Consider the following 16910-nt stretch of genomic DNA (forward strand, 5'->3'; position numbering starts at 1 on the left):
TATACGCCGATAAGCCGCTGCAGTTCAATGATTGAAAGCGGGCGCTTTTGCGGAGCCAGAGACCTGCCGTCATTGCTCGCTTCTCTGCCCCTGGCTATCCTGGGGTCCAGAGACCGCCGCCGCCACTGCCCCATTGCCTCCCCCATCCCCGGTTATATAATTACGGTACCTGTTCCTGGGGTCCGCGCTGCTTCTGGCTCTGGCAGTGCCCTGCGTTGTTGCTATGTGCTGCGCAATGACGAGTGACGTCTTCAACGCAACGTCACTGTCAGTGGCCCAGCGCACAGTGACAGCTAAGTACGCCTCCGGAGCCAGAAGCAGCGTAGACCCCCGGAACAGGTAATTATTAAACTGGGGATGGGGGAGGTAATGGGGCAGCGGCAGTCTCTGGATAGCCATGGGGAGAGAAGCGGCGGCAGCAGGACTCTAGACCCCAGGAAAGGCAAGGGGAGAGAAGCGGGCAGCGACGGCGGTCTCTGACCCCGCAAAAGCCGCGCTTCTTTGGGGTCAGAAACAGTCTATCAGGGTTTACACATGCACACACACGCACCCTCATTTTACCAAGGATATTTGGGTAAAAAACTTTTACCCAAATATCCTTGGTAAAATGAGGGTGCGTGGTAGGCCGGTGCGTGGTATACCCCGATAAATACGGTATGTAAAATGCCAGGCTCAGTAAATTCCCTCCTAATGTGAAATTGCACTCATATAGACACCATGATGATGTCATCAATCATAGACAAGAGCCAATGTCATTTGAAAAGGTAGTAAACAATAAACATGGCCGCATTTATGATCAACAATTCAAATATTTCTTAAAATAGAAACACACATATCCTTATGAATAATAAATATCAATTTAATATAAAAATTGTGTAAATAAACCACCAAGTGAAAAGTAGTAGAGATCAGATAGGAGGTAATCCAGAAAGTACAGCAAGAAGTAAATAAGCACAAAAAAAACTAAGCTCCAGCTCACAAAAAAGTAGTCCAAAAATTACAGATACTTTATTTAAAGCGTACCTGTCAGATCACATAAAAAAAAAAAACTGTTATATATTGCTCAGTATCTCATCCTGATCATGTACATATAAGCTTTATGGGGGAGATTTATCAAAACCTGTGCAAAGGAAAAGTTGACCAGTTGCCCATAGCAACCAATCAGATCGCTTCTTTCATTTTTCAGTGGCCTTTTTAAAAATGAAAGAAGCAATCTGATTGGTTGCTATGGGCAACTAGTCAATTTTTCCTCTGAACAAGTTTTGATGAATCTCCCCCTATGAGCCTATGCCCAATATTTCTCTTAGAATTCACTTTATTTACTTGTAGTGATTGCAATGTGAAAGTACTTTTCATTTACAGGCAGGGGATGGGTCCCTTTCTGTGATAACCACTCCTCTCTCTGCTCTGGGAGCAGTAACCCTTTCCTTTCTGGTTTTATGCTTGTGATGTCCCAGTACAGGATATCATTCCACAGTCCTATAAGCTTGAGTCCCTGTACATCCTCAGGGCTCATCTGCAGTGTTCCCCCATAATGTATTTAGTTGTACATTGAATTTAAAGGACCTTTGATATGGTCACGTGGTTATTAGTCACATGCTAATGGTTGTCACGTGTTAAAGTCACATGTTTTGTTACCCAGAGAGCACCAGGTGACCAGATGACCTGCAGCTAACCTATGGGTTCCTTGCACAGCCCTCTTTATAAGGGAGGGAGTAGATGCAATCTCTCTTTTGCTCTTTGATCACACTTCATTTTCCTGCCGAGGTCAAGTCCAGTCATCTGTCCCAGTGCCTGTGTCCAGCCATTGGAGGCCTAAAGTCTGCAGCCACCTATCATTTCACTATTAGAAGACTTGAGCTTAATTGCAGTCATCAAGTGAGTCAAGTCAAGTCTACTGTCTAGTCACCTTGGCCTGCATTATAGTCAGTCTACCTACTGCAAGTCCCAGCAAGCCTGTGAGGTAACACCTGTCTAACCTCAGTAAAAGCTGCCATTACCCTTAACCTGGCCTTGGACTGTTTATTGCCCCTGCCTAACCTAGGACTAGCGGTACTACCTTGGGGTGGTTACATAGGCAAACCACGCCCTGGCATCACGAACACAAAGGGGTTAATACCATCTACCCCTGGGCAACAACATTTGCCCCCTACACCTCACCTCACACCCCGTGGCTCACCACATGCTATTCACAAACACACACACATAAGCTGTGTGCCCACAGCTTTTGTAAAACTACAGCTCCCAGCATGCCCATACATCCTTTTGAGTTGAAGTTTTCCAACAGCTGGAGGCATATGATTGTAGTCCATCTGTATCACACACACACACACACACACACATTCACTTCATATATTCACTGATATACATACATAAATATCCACACACACACATACATGCAGGGACACTTACTTTTTAAACAAATAAATCCTCTATTCAGCGGCTGCAGTGTTTTTCTGCCCCTCTCCCCCTTCTCTTCACATGAGCAGACATTCAGTGAGAGCCCAGCTGCAGTGTGTTCCTGCCCCTCCCCTTCTGTTCACACAGCAGACAAGTAAACAAAGGCAGTGATGGAGCTGAGAGCAGAGCAGCTTGCTGTCAATCATGAAGTGGGTCCATGACGTAGTGACACAGCAGTGTACACAGCAGGACTGGAATGCATCGCAGGAGGCAGGGGGGGCAGTTCTTTGACTGGCTTTTGCAGAATTAAATACTGAAAATTTTCTAATGAAAGCAATTGCAAAACCTATTGCATGCTTTACAACATATCAAAAGTTTGTATATCTGACAGTGGCCATTTAATGTATCCAAAATGTAAAAAGAACAGATCCAAAAGCATGAATGACACATTTCCGACAGAATGTCTTCAGTCTTAGTCATAGATAGTCATGCTTTTAGATCAGTTCACTTTTTTTTTTTTTTTACTTTTTGTATTCATTAAATAAAGAATCTGTAATTTTTGGACTACTTTCTCATGTGCTGTATTTTTTTTTTTTACTTGGCATTCTCCGTCTCTCCGAGCTCCCAGTTTCTGCAGGTGCAGTGAGCTGAGAAATTTTTCTGGTTGTTGGTCCAGCAATGCAGCTTTATTCCATGTGGTAACAAAAAGAACAGCCTTGCAAACATTTGTAGAACACTTGACGCATTTCGAGTCATTCACTCTTTGTTAAAAAGTACAAAACTCAAGATGCATTGCCTATAAATAACATCCACGTGCAGTGATTTAAAACAAAGACTACAAATGAGTATGCATACAAAGTGTTAAAAATACATTCAGCATTGCATACCCACCATAACAGTCCAAATATCTGTAGCTTGGCTATTATCATGCAAAATATTAAATATTGGGTTAATTACTTGCACAATGAAAAATATTGTGAAAATACTACTAAAATACCAATTAATATTTGAAAAGTATAATACACATTGTTATAACAATATTATTTTAGGTGCAAATTAGGAAATATTTGTTTTAAAATTACTACATATGTACATAAGTATAAATAAGATCTGAAAGGGTTCTCTCATATCACACAGTTTGTTTAAACTGGTAGGCTTCTATAATGAACTGCCAGTAAGCTTTTCAGTCTAACCACTTTCGTTGCATATATCTGCTTTTTAATCTCGGTTTCACTTTTTTCAATAGCATAAATATGTGTTTGCCCAATATGTTAATTATGCATATGTATAAAACTAACCCCAAAATGTAGCTTTAAGAAAGAAGTTTGATCCATGGAAGCTTGTGAGAGCATTTCATTTTATTGCTCTATGCAGGTGAACAGAACTGAAGACACAATTCCAAGGTTTCACATCCTCTGATCCTTTTGTAAGGAAATAGTAAAAAGGTTAAACAGTGATGAGGGAGAAGTTATGGACGATGCTCATGAAAAAGTGAATATATTAAACACATTCCTCAGCACTGTATTTATGGAGGAAAATCAAATGTCAGGTAAAATACTGCAGGATAAGGTAAACTCCCTAGTATATGTCGCTTGTCTAACCCAGGACAAAGTACAGTGCCTCTTAAAAAAGAATCAAAATAGACAAATCACCAGGTCCAGATGGTATTCACCCCTTGTTCTAAGGAAGTTAAGACCCCTGTTTCTAATATTTAGGGACTCTCGTGACAAGGTGTGTTCCCTAGGACTGGTGCATAGCAAATGTGGTGTCAAAAAAAGCGGGAATTATAGGCCTGATAGTTTATGATGGATCAAACCTGTCAAACTAATCTGATCAGGTTTGATGAAGAGGTGAGCTTAAGACTGGACCAGGCGGAATCCTTGGATGTCGGATATCTTGATTTTTCCAAAGCATTTGATACTGTGTCACATAAAATGTTGGTGCATAAAATAAGAATGCTTGGGCTGGAGAAGAATGTGTGTAAGTGGTTAAGTAACTGGCTTAGTGATGGCGATCGAGGGTTCTTATTAATGGTGCATATTCGGATTGGGTGACTGTTACTAGTGGAGTACCACAGGGGTCAGTTTTTGGTCCTATTCTTGTAAATTTACTTATTAATGATCTTGTAGAGGGATTGTATGGTAAAGTATTATTCCTTGTAGATGATACTTAACTGTGAAAAGTGGTTAACACAATAGAGGACAGTGCACTGTTACAAATGGATCTGGATAGGGTGGAGGCTTGGGCTGGGAAGTGGCAGATGAGGTTCAACACTGATAAATGTAAGGTTATGCAAATCGTGGGGGGGAAATCCTCCCTATGTGCACAACCTTACATTTATCAGCGTTGAACCTCATCTGCCAATATTTTTTCATTTAATAAATAAGTATTTAATGGGGAAACACTGGGGACTACTGACATGGAATACGACTTAGGAGTAAATGTACAGTAAATGATTTACAGTAAATTTAACTGTAGAAACCAGTGTCAGGCAGCTGCTGCCAGGGCACATAAAATCAATGAAATAATTCTACCATTGTACAAATCACTAGTCAGACCACACATGGAATACTATATACAGTACCTGGAATACTATATACAGTACCTGTACAAGAAAGATATAGTGGAGCTGGAGAGTTTAGAAAAAATAAGGCTTAGGGGCAACCTAATAACTATGAATTACTATATCAGGGAACAGTACAGAGATCTATGCCGTAATCTCTTTATACCCAGGAACTGTATCTAGAACAAAGGGACATCCTCTACATCTAGAGCAGGGGTGTCAAACTCAAATTCATCGGGGGCCGCATCAGCAGTTTGGTCACCCTCAAAGGGCCAGTTGTATCTGTAGGACCCCTCCCCCCACATACCATATATGCCGGCGTATAAGACGACTGGGTGTATAAGACGACCCCCAACTTTTACAGTTAAAATGTAGAGTTTGGGATATACTCGCCATATAAGACTACGCATCCTAGCACAATGTACAGTACCTTGTAGTTCCCCCCACATTAGGTAGGCAGCATGTTCCCCCACATTAGTAGGCAGCATGTTCCCCCACATTAGGTTGGCAGTATAGTTCCCCCCACATTAGGTTGGCAGTATAGTTCCCCCCCACATTAGGTAGGCAGCATGTTCCCCCACATTAGTTGGCAGCATGTTCCCCCACATTAGTTGGCAGTATAGTTCCCCCCACATTAGGTTGGCAGCACCCCCCCCCCTCCTCCCTCCCTCCCCACAGACATACAGCCTCCAGCCATATACAGTGTATGGCTGGAGGCTGTATGTCTGTGTGCTGCCCCCACTGTGATCCGGTCACCGCTCCTCCGGCCCGGGGTCACAATCTACTGCTATGGCCTATGGACCATAGCAGTAGGTGCCAGGACCAGTCGAGCGGTGACCGGAGCGCTGAAGAAGATAACGCGCCGCCGGTCACTTACCAGGCCCCGGCCGGCGCGCATCCTGCGATGATCCTGTCTTCCTCCTGGTCCTCCCGCGTCTCTATGGTTGTACGCACAGGACATCACTGACGTCCCGTGCGTACAACCATAGAGGCAGAGGACCAAAGGAGGATCGCTAGAGGGCAGACGTTCTCTGGCTTGTAGGCTGCCGCGCATGCGCTGAAGAGGCGTCTTTCTTGTGTAAAAAAAAAAAAATAAGCGTGAAAAAAAGCGAGAATAAAAGATGAATGCTGGCGGCCGGCGGCGGCTACGCAGGCCACATGACGAGGCCAGATTCATCCCGCGGGCCTTGGGTTTGACACGCGTGATCTAGAATCTAGAGGAAAGAAGGTTTCTACACCAGCACAGACTGGGGTTCTTTACTGTAAGAGCAGTGACACTATGGAAATCTCTACCAGAGGAAGTGGTCATGGAGAACTCAGTAAAAGATTTCAACAGGGGCCTGGATGCATTTCTGGAGAGTAATAATATTGCAGGTTATGGATATTAGATTGGCATCAGCCTCACAAAGGTTTTTGCCTACATCTGGATCAACACAGCTGAGTGGTTCCTAGTGGATGTAATAGTTATGTCATTGGCATGCTCGAGGATGCAGGTTCTAAGTTTCTGGTGGTGCAACTAACATATTTTTGTTGCATTCTTGGCACTAAATGACATCGACACAGATTTTAGGATTACAATTTAGATAACTTTTTTATTTTGTAAGTTGTACCTCCAGTGGAATTCTGAAATTCTGTGCAAGGCCTTGCAAATGCACAGTTGCGGCAAAGTGTGGTTCTGCTTTTTTTGGGCCTATTCTGCAACCTTAAAATAAAATAATAAGATACTGGTTAGTTGTTCATCATCTTTGTCATTGAGTGCCAATAGTGCAACAAAAAATATGTTGGCTGCACCTCCAGAAAACATAAAACCCACATCCTCGAGCATGTTAATGACATCACTAGTACATGCTTTAGGAAATTCCCTAGTGCAACACTTCATACATATGCATAATAAACATATGAGGCACATACAGATTTATGCTATTAAGAAGCAAAAATATGCATCAAAAGTTGTTAGATCACAAAGTTAACTGGTGGTTCACATTAGGAACTTGCATTTTCATTCCATAACTAATTGTTACTTCATTTCCCCCACCCCTCTTTTAATGTTACATGATGAAAGAACACCTGCCGTTTGGAAATGGATAGAAAGAATACAGAAATTAATGATCCTACGGCAGACGTTTTTTTCAAACATGGGTAATGCGAATGTATATGCAAGCCCTAAAGAATTTTTAGAATTGTGATATAAGAGAACTCTTTTAGATCTTCTTTATAAACATATATAGTAATTTATAAAAAAAAAAAATCGCCTAATTTACACATAAAATAATATTGGTAGGACAATTTGTATTAAAGCAGTATTTTAGTAGTATTTTCACGATATTATTAATTGTACAAGTAATAAACATATTATCTAATATTATGCAGGATAATATCCATATGGCCATTACGATGGGACTGCAATGCTGAATGTGTTTTTAACCCTTTTTATGCTTACTTATTTGAAGTCTTTTGTTTTCATAGGTGTAGGTATTTATTGGCAACACATTTTAAAAGAATCATCCACACTCCTCTAGGTGTGAAAAGGGGAGTTTTCGCTCTGGGAGCTTACTGGTAATGCTGAAGGATTAATAATCACGACCGACAGAATCATAAATGAAAACTCTGCTTGTTTATTGAGACTGTTAATTGAGACAATCTTAATAAACAAGTAGAGCTTTAATTTATGATTCTGTCGGTATTGATCATTAATCCTACAGCATTACCAGTGAGTGCCTAGAGAGGAGACCCCCTTTTTCACTCCTAGAGGTGTGTGGATGATTCTTCCTACATGTGACCATCCTACAGGGACTGGTTGGGGTATCGGTGCCTGCTGGATCCTATTAAGGTTTCCAAATGTGCATACAGGTGTTGAGCTCTTAATCCAACATCCAAAGGTAAACAAAACATTTTATTCCTTCACCAAGCATTACCTTGGGTAACGGCACCAGGTAGCACTATCTATCTAGCTTTTTTCTTTTGCATAATCCATCTTGGGTTATTGTATTTTTCAACAAAGAGTGCATGGGCTTGAAACGCACTAAGATGTTCGAGTGATATGATCAAGTGTGCTGTTCATGTTTGTTACCACATCATTTTTGTTACTTCATGGATCTAAGTGCTGGATCGATCTTCTTTAATGTTTGCTGTCTAAAATGCATCAAGTGTGGATCCATGCCCAGAGCTGTTTTTCTTCTTCTGGTATTCCAGAAAGTACCTCTGTAATGAATTCCATATTGATAGGCAGTCTTACAGTGTGTCTGGAAGTGAACTCCAGTAATAATATCGGGATATGACATCAGATTCTATAGTGTGTTGACAAATGGGCATAGGACACAAGAAAACATTTTATTAGTAATTCCTTATCAATGTCACTATATTGAGCCCTGTTAGGAATCAAAGAATAGCTTAATGTGCCCACAGGAGAATATAGATCACTTATATCTACAAAAACAATAGCATAGATATGGGTTAGGCTAATGGTGATGCAGAGTTTTGCAGTTTTTATAACACAGTAGTATACAAGACAGCCTATGTACTGTATAAAGTGGTCACTAGAATAATACACATTTAGACATTTAGTAGAGCCACTGTATTCTTGTCAAGTGATACATCTGTGTAAGTGCTACAGGTCTTTACACATTTGGAACATACAGTATAGTCACAGGACTATTCACAAGTGCAGCAAGTAATAGTACAACAGAAGTATGTGATCAAATGTCTACTTATGAATAAGATTGGAAACATGGGATAGTACATGGAAATAGGTATAATGCCGCATTCAGATGTGTCTAAAAGGAGATCTGTGAAGATAGAACTATGCAGCAACATATTCTCTTCATAGTTCACTTGGAGATGTTCATAGGAATGGGGACAGGGACATGTCAATAGTCATTCATTTAGTGATAGGGTATCTAGCTCATATATCCAGTAGAGCTCTTTTTTTTATCAGTTTTCCTCTGGAGGTTGCACATGATCAATAATATGGGAGTGGAATTGACTGATGATGTATTGACTGTCCACAAAGTTCTTTGGAAAGGTAAGTCCATTTTCTTATTTCTGATCGTAGATTTGTGTTTATTAATGTTCGTGACATTCCATCGTCAACACTTCGGAGTATATATGACAAATTTGGTTCTGCAAGTGTCAAAGTTTCTGATTTGTTCTTTTCCAGTCCCGGGGTGGTTGAACATATCCCATATGAGAATGGCATTGCAGTTACAGCCTTATGGGTTTATGTTTGAGAAAGGCTAGGTGTATCCGCCATAATGTTGCTTTTGTGAATATATTACTGAAAAGGGTTGACATTGTTTGCGTGCTCTCATCGACTTTTCCACTGAGTTGCTGCTTCCATTATTTCTCCATTTGCTGGTAAACTGCAGTTCATAGAAGCACAGAATGACTCCTCTCTGCCCCTAATATTTTTTACTGATGATGACCAGATACTGAAACTTATTATTTTTCCCAATGTTTTTCTATTTTAGTTCATTATCATAAGGGACAGCCACCTTTACTGAGCTGCCTCTAACAGCTATACAGCAGCTACATGGACATAGTTTTCTAAATGTTTTTTTTTTTACCTATGCAGAGGTCATTTGGGAGTGAATTGTAGATGTTATCTAGGGTGAATCTCTTGATTCTGCCTTGTCTATATACTAGTGTCAACTTGAAATGTAATACACTAAGTGATGATGGTGAGGAGACTGCTAAAAGTATTCTCTACAGAAAAAGAACTGGTAACTTACTATTAGGTGTAGTGGTCAAAATAAAAACAGCAAGATTTCAGGATTGTTTTAATATGTAAATAATAAAATAGAAAATTATTTAAAAACATTCACCAAAAAGTTGTTAAAAAATATTTTTAACATAAAAACTTGATTCAAACTATTTAATAGAGTTCAGAGTATAAAAAAATAAAAATAAATAAAACTTCCAGTCTTGGTGCTTCTCCCATAAATACGTTTTGAGAAAAGGCTCAGTACAATCCCGAAACGCATTGAACACTGTATGTAATGCCCATTTTATTTCATTTTACTATTAATTAATCTACTATTTTTGGGAGTAGCGCCAGGACTGGAAGTTTTTTCTTTTGCTTTGAACTCTACTGCTGACAACCGGGATCCAGTGGAAACTGAGAGCCTCAGGGCTGCTGACCCTTATATGTGATCACAGTTGTTGTGCTCTTATCATAACCAACTTTGGTGAGCGGATTTGTCTTCAATACGTTACATATTATACAAAAAGATATTACACTAGGAACGCTCTCCGATCCTTTTTGTCTTCTAGTTATATGATTCAAACAATAGGTTGTGTGTGATGACACATTCCCTTTAAAGGTATATGTTGTCCACTGATGAAAAAAATACCGTATTTTTTGCCCTATAGGACGCACCGGCGTATAAGACGCACCAAATTTATAGGTGCAAAATCTAAAAAAAATAAAGATTTTGAACCCAATAGTGGTCTTCAACCTGCGGACCTCCAGATGTTGCAAAACTACAACTCCCAGCTGTAGTTTTGCAACATCTTGAGGTCCGCAGATTGAAGACCACTGCATAGGAGGTAATACTCACGTGGCCCCGCCGCTCCGGACTCGTCACCGCTGCCCTGGATGTCGCTCCATTGCTGTCGCCGTCGCTCCAGAACTTCTCTGCTGCCGGCCGGGTATCCTCGCTCTCCGTCGCCGCCATCACGTCGTTACGCACGCCGACGCATGTACGTGATGACGAGGAAGGAGAGCGCCGGCCATACAGGGAATCCCTGAACGGAGAAGACACAGAGGAGGCAGGTAAGGTCCCTCCCGGTGTCCTGTAAGCACTAACCCGGCTATTCAGTCGGGCTGTTCGGGACCGCCGCAGTGAAATCGTGGCGGTCCCGAACAGCCCGACTGAACAGCCGGGTTAGTGTCACTTTCCCTTCAGACGCGGCAGTCAGCTTTGATCGCCGCGTCTGAAGAGTTAATACAGGGCATCACCGCGATCGGTGATGTCCTGTAATAGCTGCGGTTCCCGGCCGTTGATGGCCGCAGGGACCGCCGCGATAGGTGTGTATTCGCCGTATAAGACGCACCGACTTTTTCCCCCCAGTTTTGGGGAAGAAAAAGTGAGTCTTATACGGCGAAAAATACGGTAAATATTAGGGCACTGGTCTAATGCCCCAGTCTATGCTTGTCACTGCTTCTTCCTTGTTCTTATACTTTGTGATGATGCAGCCAGTAATGGGCCTATATAGACCAGGGATTAAGGTAGGTAAGTATCACTTTTTTACATCTATAGCACCTTCAGCCTTGTATATTTTATTCATCCTCAGACAACTGTTTAAGCTTGTGTTAGGTGTCCCAAAACAGATTCATTTGTATTTTATATGCACTAGCACAAATATATTTGCATACAAAGGATTTAATCAAATAAACAATTTACATGCACAACCTCCCTCGTAAAGTAATGGAGGTAAAAATAAACTACAGGGGATAAAAATAGGAATGTTTCCAAATTAATTAAGTTGTTTTATTTTTGTCTTGTCTTTTTGTTTTGTAGTAATAATACATTTATTTAAAATTTTCATTCTAGGCCAATGAACAATGACAAGAAAGAAAAAATGGACATATGTATTCTTGACAGTCACCTAAAAAGTGATGGTGTTAAATTATGACCTTTCACCGAGCACATCTTAAAATAAATATACTTATAGTTCTGTAAATGTATCCCTAAGTATCTAGAGCTCACTATGCCTAAAACAGGCCAGCATAGAAATCATATTTGTGGTTCGTACCAGCGTGGACAAATGTAATCAGTTATTTTATACATCAAAATATATATGATTTTTTTTTTTAAATAAAATTTGTATTTTCACACAGTGCACAGCAATTTTAAGTTATAAAATAAGTTGTAAGCAACTGTAATATAGCTACTGAGAAGAAAGCTGCATTCTCCTAGTAAAGCTTTAAAGAGAATCTCAGCTAGGATTATGTACACTCTGGTGTTTTGCATATTCACAGAGCCTATAAAGTGTCCAATATTTCCTTATTATACATCAACGAAGAGGTAGGAGACCCTATACTTTTGTGAAATAAAAGATGACACCTGCTATTTGCAGCATCCAAGCATTTCTTATTTAAGAGTAGATCTTATTGCAGTGATACCCTGGGATGTGGCAATCGTGTTAATGATAACAATCAAACAGAACACACTTAGCACGCCTTAACGCCACAATGTTTTATTTATTATGTAATTAAGTGATCTGGTTCCTTTTCTTTTTGTAGGTGTGTAGTAATCATTTAACTATACATTTTGTTATATGCATCAGATCAATGGAGAACACACTAACTGATATAAAGGTTAGAAGAATTGTAATATAATTGCTAAGTAGGCAACACAGAACTTTAGGTGTTTGACAGATGGCTCAGATTAGCGAGCTGTGATTTTGTGTGCAAATGGTTTATTCCGACCATACGTTAGCCGCATGTCGATATTGTAATATTGCATATTATAGTAGTTTAATAAAACCAGTAGTTTGACAAGCTCCTGCCCCTGGCCAACTTCGATGACCACCAGTCCCTCTCCATTCAACTTGGTGGTCAGATCTGGTAGACAAAGGTCTTCCCTCCTTCTTTTAACAACAGTTTCTGTACTTCAATAACAAAGATATACGTGCAGGGTGCTTATGTATGTCACATAAAATTATTCCTATTGCTACAAACAAAATATGTAATATAAGTTACATATTGAAAATACGCTGAATATTAATGTGCAATGCAAATAAATATTTTTGCATGAAAGAGTAATTTCCTATAAATTATCCCAAGTTGTTTGCTCCTGTCCAGTTCCAGGCTAGAATTTAAAGGGAATCTCCATGGGAGGAGTGTAGGTCAATCAGGACAAATAACAATCACATAAAACATTGTTACTCTAATGTACACTCAGCAACGAATAGATCATGTTTTTAAGTGTTTATATAGTTTAGAACAAGTAATTAAAGTAACTTTATGATACAATGTAACAAACCAAAACATATGAAGGATGCAGCTTCGGAGTAAGCTTTAATGATGTGCTAGTTAACACTGTATGTACTCAATAGTGAAACATAATCTCTTTACGGATGTTCAAGCCACACGGTGTACTAGTTCCTAGCGTGAACTGTTGATAGGCTTCATGACTTAGCAGCTTGTGGTGAATGTTGTTGCCCAGAGTACGGGGAAGTATCCTCCCAGTGCCAAAAATTCTAAATGATTTCACCAAGCCTTCATGTAAATGTAAAAAGTGCATGGATGCTCCCGATTTATTTCTGCTATTTGTCTCACTTGCAGCATTGAGGTGTTCCAGTGTTTTTACTAATAATTTCCGTGACGTGCATTGGACAAATTTCAAATTGCATTCAGCACACTCAATAATGTATCCTACGTTCTGTGAATAGCAATTTATATATTGGTTAATTTTGAATGTTTTATTGCCTGCAATATTGCTATAGTCTTCGCAAGGTTTAGCAAAACTACAAGTTTTACAGATGTGCCACACTTCTAATATCCCTTATTTTTGAGCCACCTATTCACACTCTGCATTTCCAATGTCACTAAACTAGGTGATAAATAAAAGTTGATGTATCACTATTGCGGACACACATTGCTAACTAGCACATTTGTTATTTTCTTCCTCTGAGGCTGCATCCTTCAGTGGGCTACTCCAGCCTTTCTCCTGGTAACTTTCTCCCTTTTAAAGCTGTCTATAAGCTGCTGGAGAGTAGGGTTAGCCTCTAGCTCATGCACAAGCTTACACAGTACTTGGCTCATGCTGATAAACAGTGATTTTAGAAAAAAAAACACCACATTTCCAAGTGACACACTGCTTATGTATGGCTAGCTATCATTACTTTGTTATCTTTAAAAAAGGGCATCATAAACCTGATAATAGATTCTCTTTAACCCCTTAACGACATAGGACATAAATGTACGTCCTGGTGCGCTGATGCCCGCCTTTAACCCCTCAGATGCCGTGATCAATACAAATCACGGCATCTGCGGCAGTCCATAATGGCGGACGGAGGTCCCCTCACCTGCCTCCGTCTGTCTCCAGTGGTCTTCTGCTCTGGTCTGAGATCGAGCAGACCAGAGTATATGTCAAAATATAATGGTATTGATCCTGTACGGAGAACGACGTAAAAAAAAAAAAAAAGTCCAAAATTGCTGCTTTTTTGTCACACAAGATGACATTTTTTTTTAAAGAAAATGAATTAAAAGTTTAAATGGGCACTGTCAGATACAAAAACTTTTGATATGCTGTAAAGCATGCAAAGCCAAAATGTTTTGCAATTGCTTTCATTAGAAAATTTTCAGTGTTTCATACTGAAAAAGCTGGTCAAACAACTGCCCCCCCCCTTCCTGCTTGGACACATACTAGTCCTGCTGTGTCCATGCATCATCACCTATGTCATGGACCCACTTCCTTGATTGACGGCTGTGAGTGCAGGGCTCAGATCTGGAGGAAGAATCCTCCCCGTCAGCTTGTGTCCTGCTACTGTCAGTGAGGACAAGCTGGGAGTTGTAGTTTTGCAAATGCTAGGGGAGATGTGAGCAGACAGCATACTGAGGGAGGGTCAGAGACCTGCACAGTGAGGCCACGCCCCCCCCTTTTGAGAGAAATTCAGAGTAGTGTTCTAAATTAAAAGTGTAATAAAAAAATAAATAAAGGTGCTAGACACATAAAAATTTGATGTACATGGTCAGTATTAGGTACTGAGTGATATATTGAAAAAAAATATCTGACGGGTATGCTTTAATGTATGCAAATGTGGTATCAATAAAAAGTACAGATCATGGCGCAATTTTACTGTAAATTGTACAGCGTGAAAACGAAACCTTCCAAAATTGGCAAAATTGCGGTTTTATTTTCAATTTCCCCACACAAATAGTATTTTTTAGATTTTGCCATACATTTTATGGTAAAATGAGTGATGTCATTACAAAGGACAACTGGTCGCGCAAAAAACAAGCCCTCATACTCGTCTGTGGATGGAAATATAAAAGATGAAGCGTACCCGTCAGATCCAACAAAAAACCTTTTTTAAATATATCACTTAGTACCTAATCGTGACCATGTACTTATAATTTTTATGTGTCTAGCACCTTTATAGCACCTTTATTTATTTTTTTATTACACTTTTATTGTAGCTCACTAGTCTGAATTCCTCTCAAAGGGAGAGGTGTGGCCTCGCTGTGCAGGTCTCCGCCCCCTCCCTCAGTATGCTCACATCTCTCCTAGCATCAGCAAAACTACAACTCCCAGCTTGTCCTCACTGACAGTAGCGGGACACAAGCTGACAGTGGGAGGATTTTTCCTCCAGCTGTGAGCCCTGCACTCACAGCTGTCAATCAAGGAAGTGTGTCCATGACATAGGTGATGATGCATGGACACAGCAGGACGAGTATGTGTCCAAGCAGGCAGAGGGGGGGGGGGGGCAGTTATTTGACTGGCTTTTTCAGTATGAAATACTGATAATTTTATAATATGCTTTACAACATATCAAAAGTTTTTGTATCTGACAGTGCCCATTTAAGGCCAAAATAGTTTCAGAAAATGCATACATAATGCCTGCATTACACATATCCTTAAATGGGCACTCTCATTAAAACAAATTTTTGCTATTGCACTCCTTATGGTAAATAAAAAAGATTTCTAATATACTTTGGTTTAAAAAAAAAAGAAGTTTTCTATGTTTTATTTGTGCTTAAAAAAGCTCAAGAGCATATTTACCCCAATCTCATACACAGACTTAGGACCGAAGCAAAAAAAAACACAGGAAGTGCAGCCTGGAGTGCTGCAGGCATATATCACTTAGTACCTAATTGTGACCATGTACTTATAATTTTTATGTGTCTAGCACCTTTATAGCACCTTTATTTATTTTTTTATTACACTTTTATTGTAGCTCACTAGTCTGAATTCCTCTCAAAGGGAGGGGTGTGGCCTCGCTGTGCAGGTCTCCGCCCCCTCCCTCAGTATGCTCACAGCTCTCCTAGCATCAGCAAAACTACAACTCCCAGCTTGTCCTCACTGACAGTAGCGGGACACAAGCTGACAGTGGGAGGATTTTTCCTCCAGCTGTGAGCCCTGCGCTCACAGCTATCAATCAAGGAAGTGTGTCCATGACATAGGTGATGATGCCTGGACACAGCAGGACGAGTATGTGTCCAAGCAGGCAGGGGGGGGGGGGGGGGCAGTTATTTGACTGGCTTTTTCAGTATGAAATACTGATAATTTTATAATATGCTTTACAACATATCAAAAGTTTTTGTATCTGACAGTGCCCATTTAAGGCCAAAATAGTTTCAGAAAATGCATACATAATGCCTGCATTACACATATCCTTAAATGGGCACTCTCATTAAAACAAATTTTTGCTATTGCACTCCTTATGGTAAATAAAAAAGATTTCTAATATACTTTGGTTTAAAAAAAAAAGAAGTTTTCTATGTTTTATTTGTGCTTAAAAAAGCTCAAGAGCACATTTACCCCAATCTCATACACAGACTTAGGACCGAAGCAAAAAAAACACAGGAAGTGCAGCCTGGAGTGCTGAAGGGGGGGGGGGTATCCAACCCACACCATATAGCAGTTAAGTTTGAGAGGAGCTATGATTGGATGAGGCTGGACACCCCCCCCCCTTCTCAGCACTCCAGGCTGTGTTTGAACCTCAGTCCTAAGTCTGTGTATAAGATGGGGGAAAATGTGCTCTTGCCACACCAAAATACTAAAGTTTTAGTACAAATACAGTATCAGTACAGAGTTCGAATCAAGCTTGAAGCAGCAGAACTCATAACATAGATATAGCACCAGGACCAAGTTAATTGGTTAAATACATAACCAGAACCAAGTTCAGTTGCAAAAATGTGGCACACTTCATTTGGCAACATGGTTAAAGGGATACTCCGTCCCTAGACATCTTAAACCCTATCCAAAGGCACCCACTTGTC

At 40.3% G+C, this 16910-nt stretch overlaps 1 protein-coding gene across 7 annotated transcripts in view; it reads left to right on the forward strand.

Moving 5' to 3' along the window:
• SLC22A3 (solute carrier family 22 member 3) overlaps positions 1–16910 on the forward strand; it is a 291993-nt gene that overhangs the window by 211465 nt on the left and 63618 nt on the right. For 2 of the 7 annotated variants that reach the window (XM_056566775.1, XM_056566778.1), the window contains one exon: positions 11515–14280. In XM_056566775.1, coding sequence (XP_056422750.1) covers positions 11515–11596 — 82 coding nt within the window. In that variant the 3' untranslated portion in view covers positions 11597–14280. Of the gene's footprint in view, positions 1–3774; positions 3950–7025; positions 7472–8897; positions 8985–11514; positions 14281–16910 lie in introns of those variants that run through there. The other 5 variants (XR_008891398.1, XR_008891399.1, XR_008891400.1 and 2 more) reach the window with 5 other exon arrangements.

This window comes from Hyla sarda, chromosome 3 (genome assembly GCF_029499605.1).
Source record: "Hyla sarda isolate aHylSar1 chromosome 3, aHylSar1.hap1, whole genome shotgun sequence".
Classification (NCBI taxonomy): Eukaryota; Metazoa; Chordata; class Amphibia; order Anura; family Hylidae; genus Hyla; species Hyla sarda.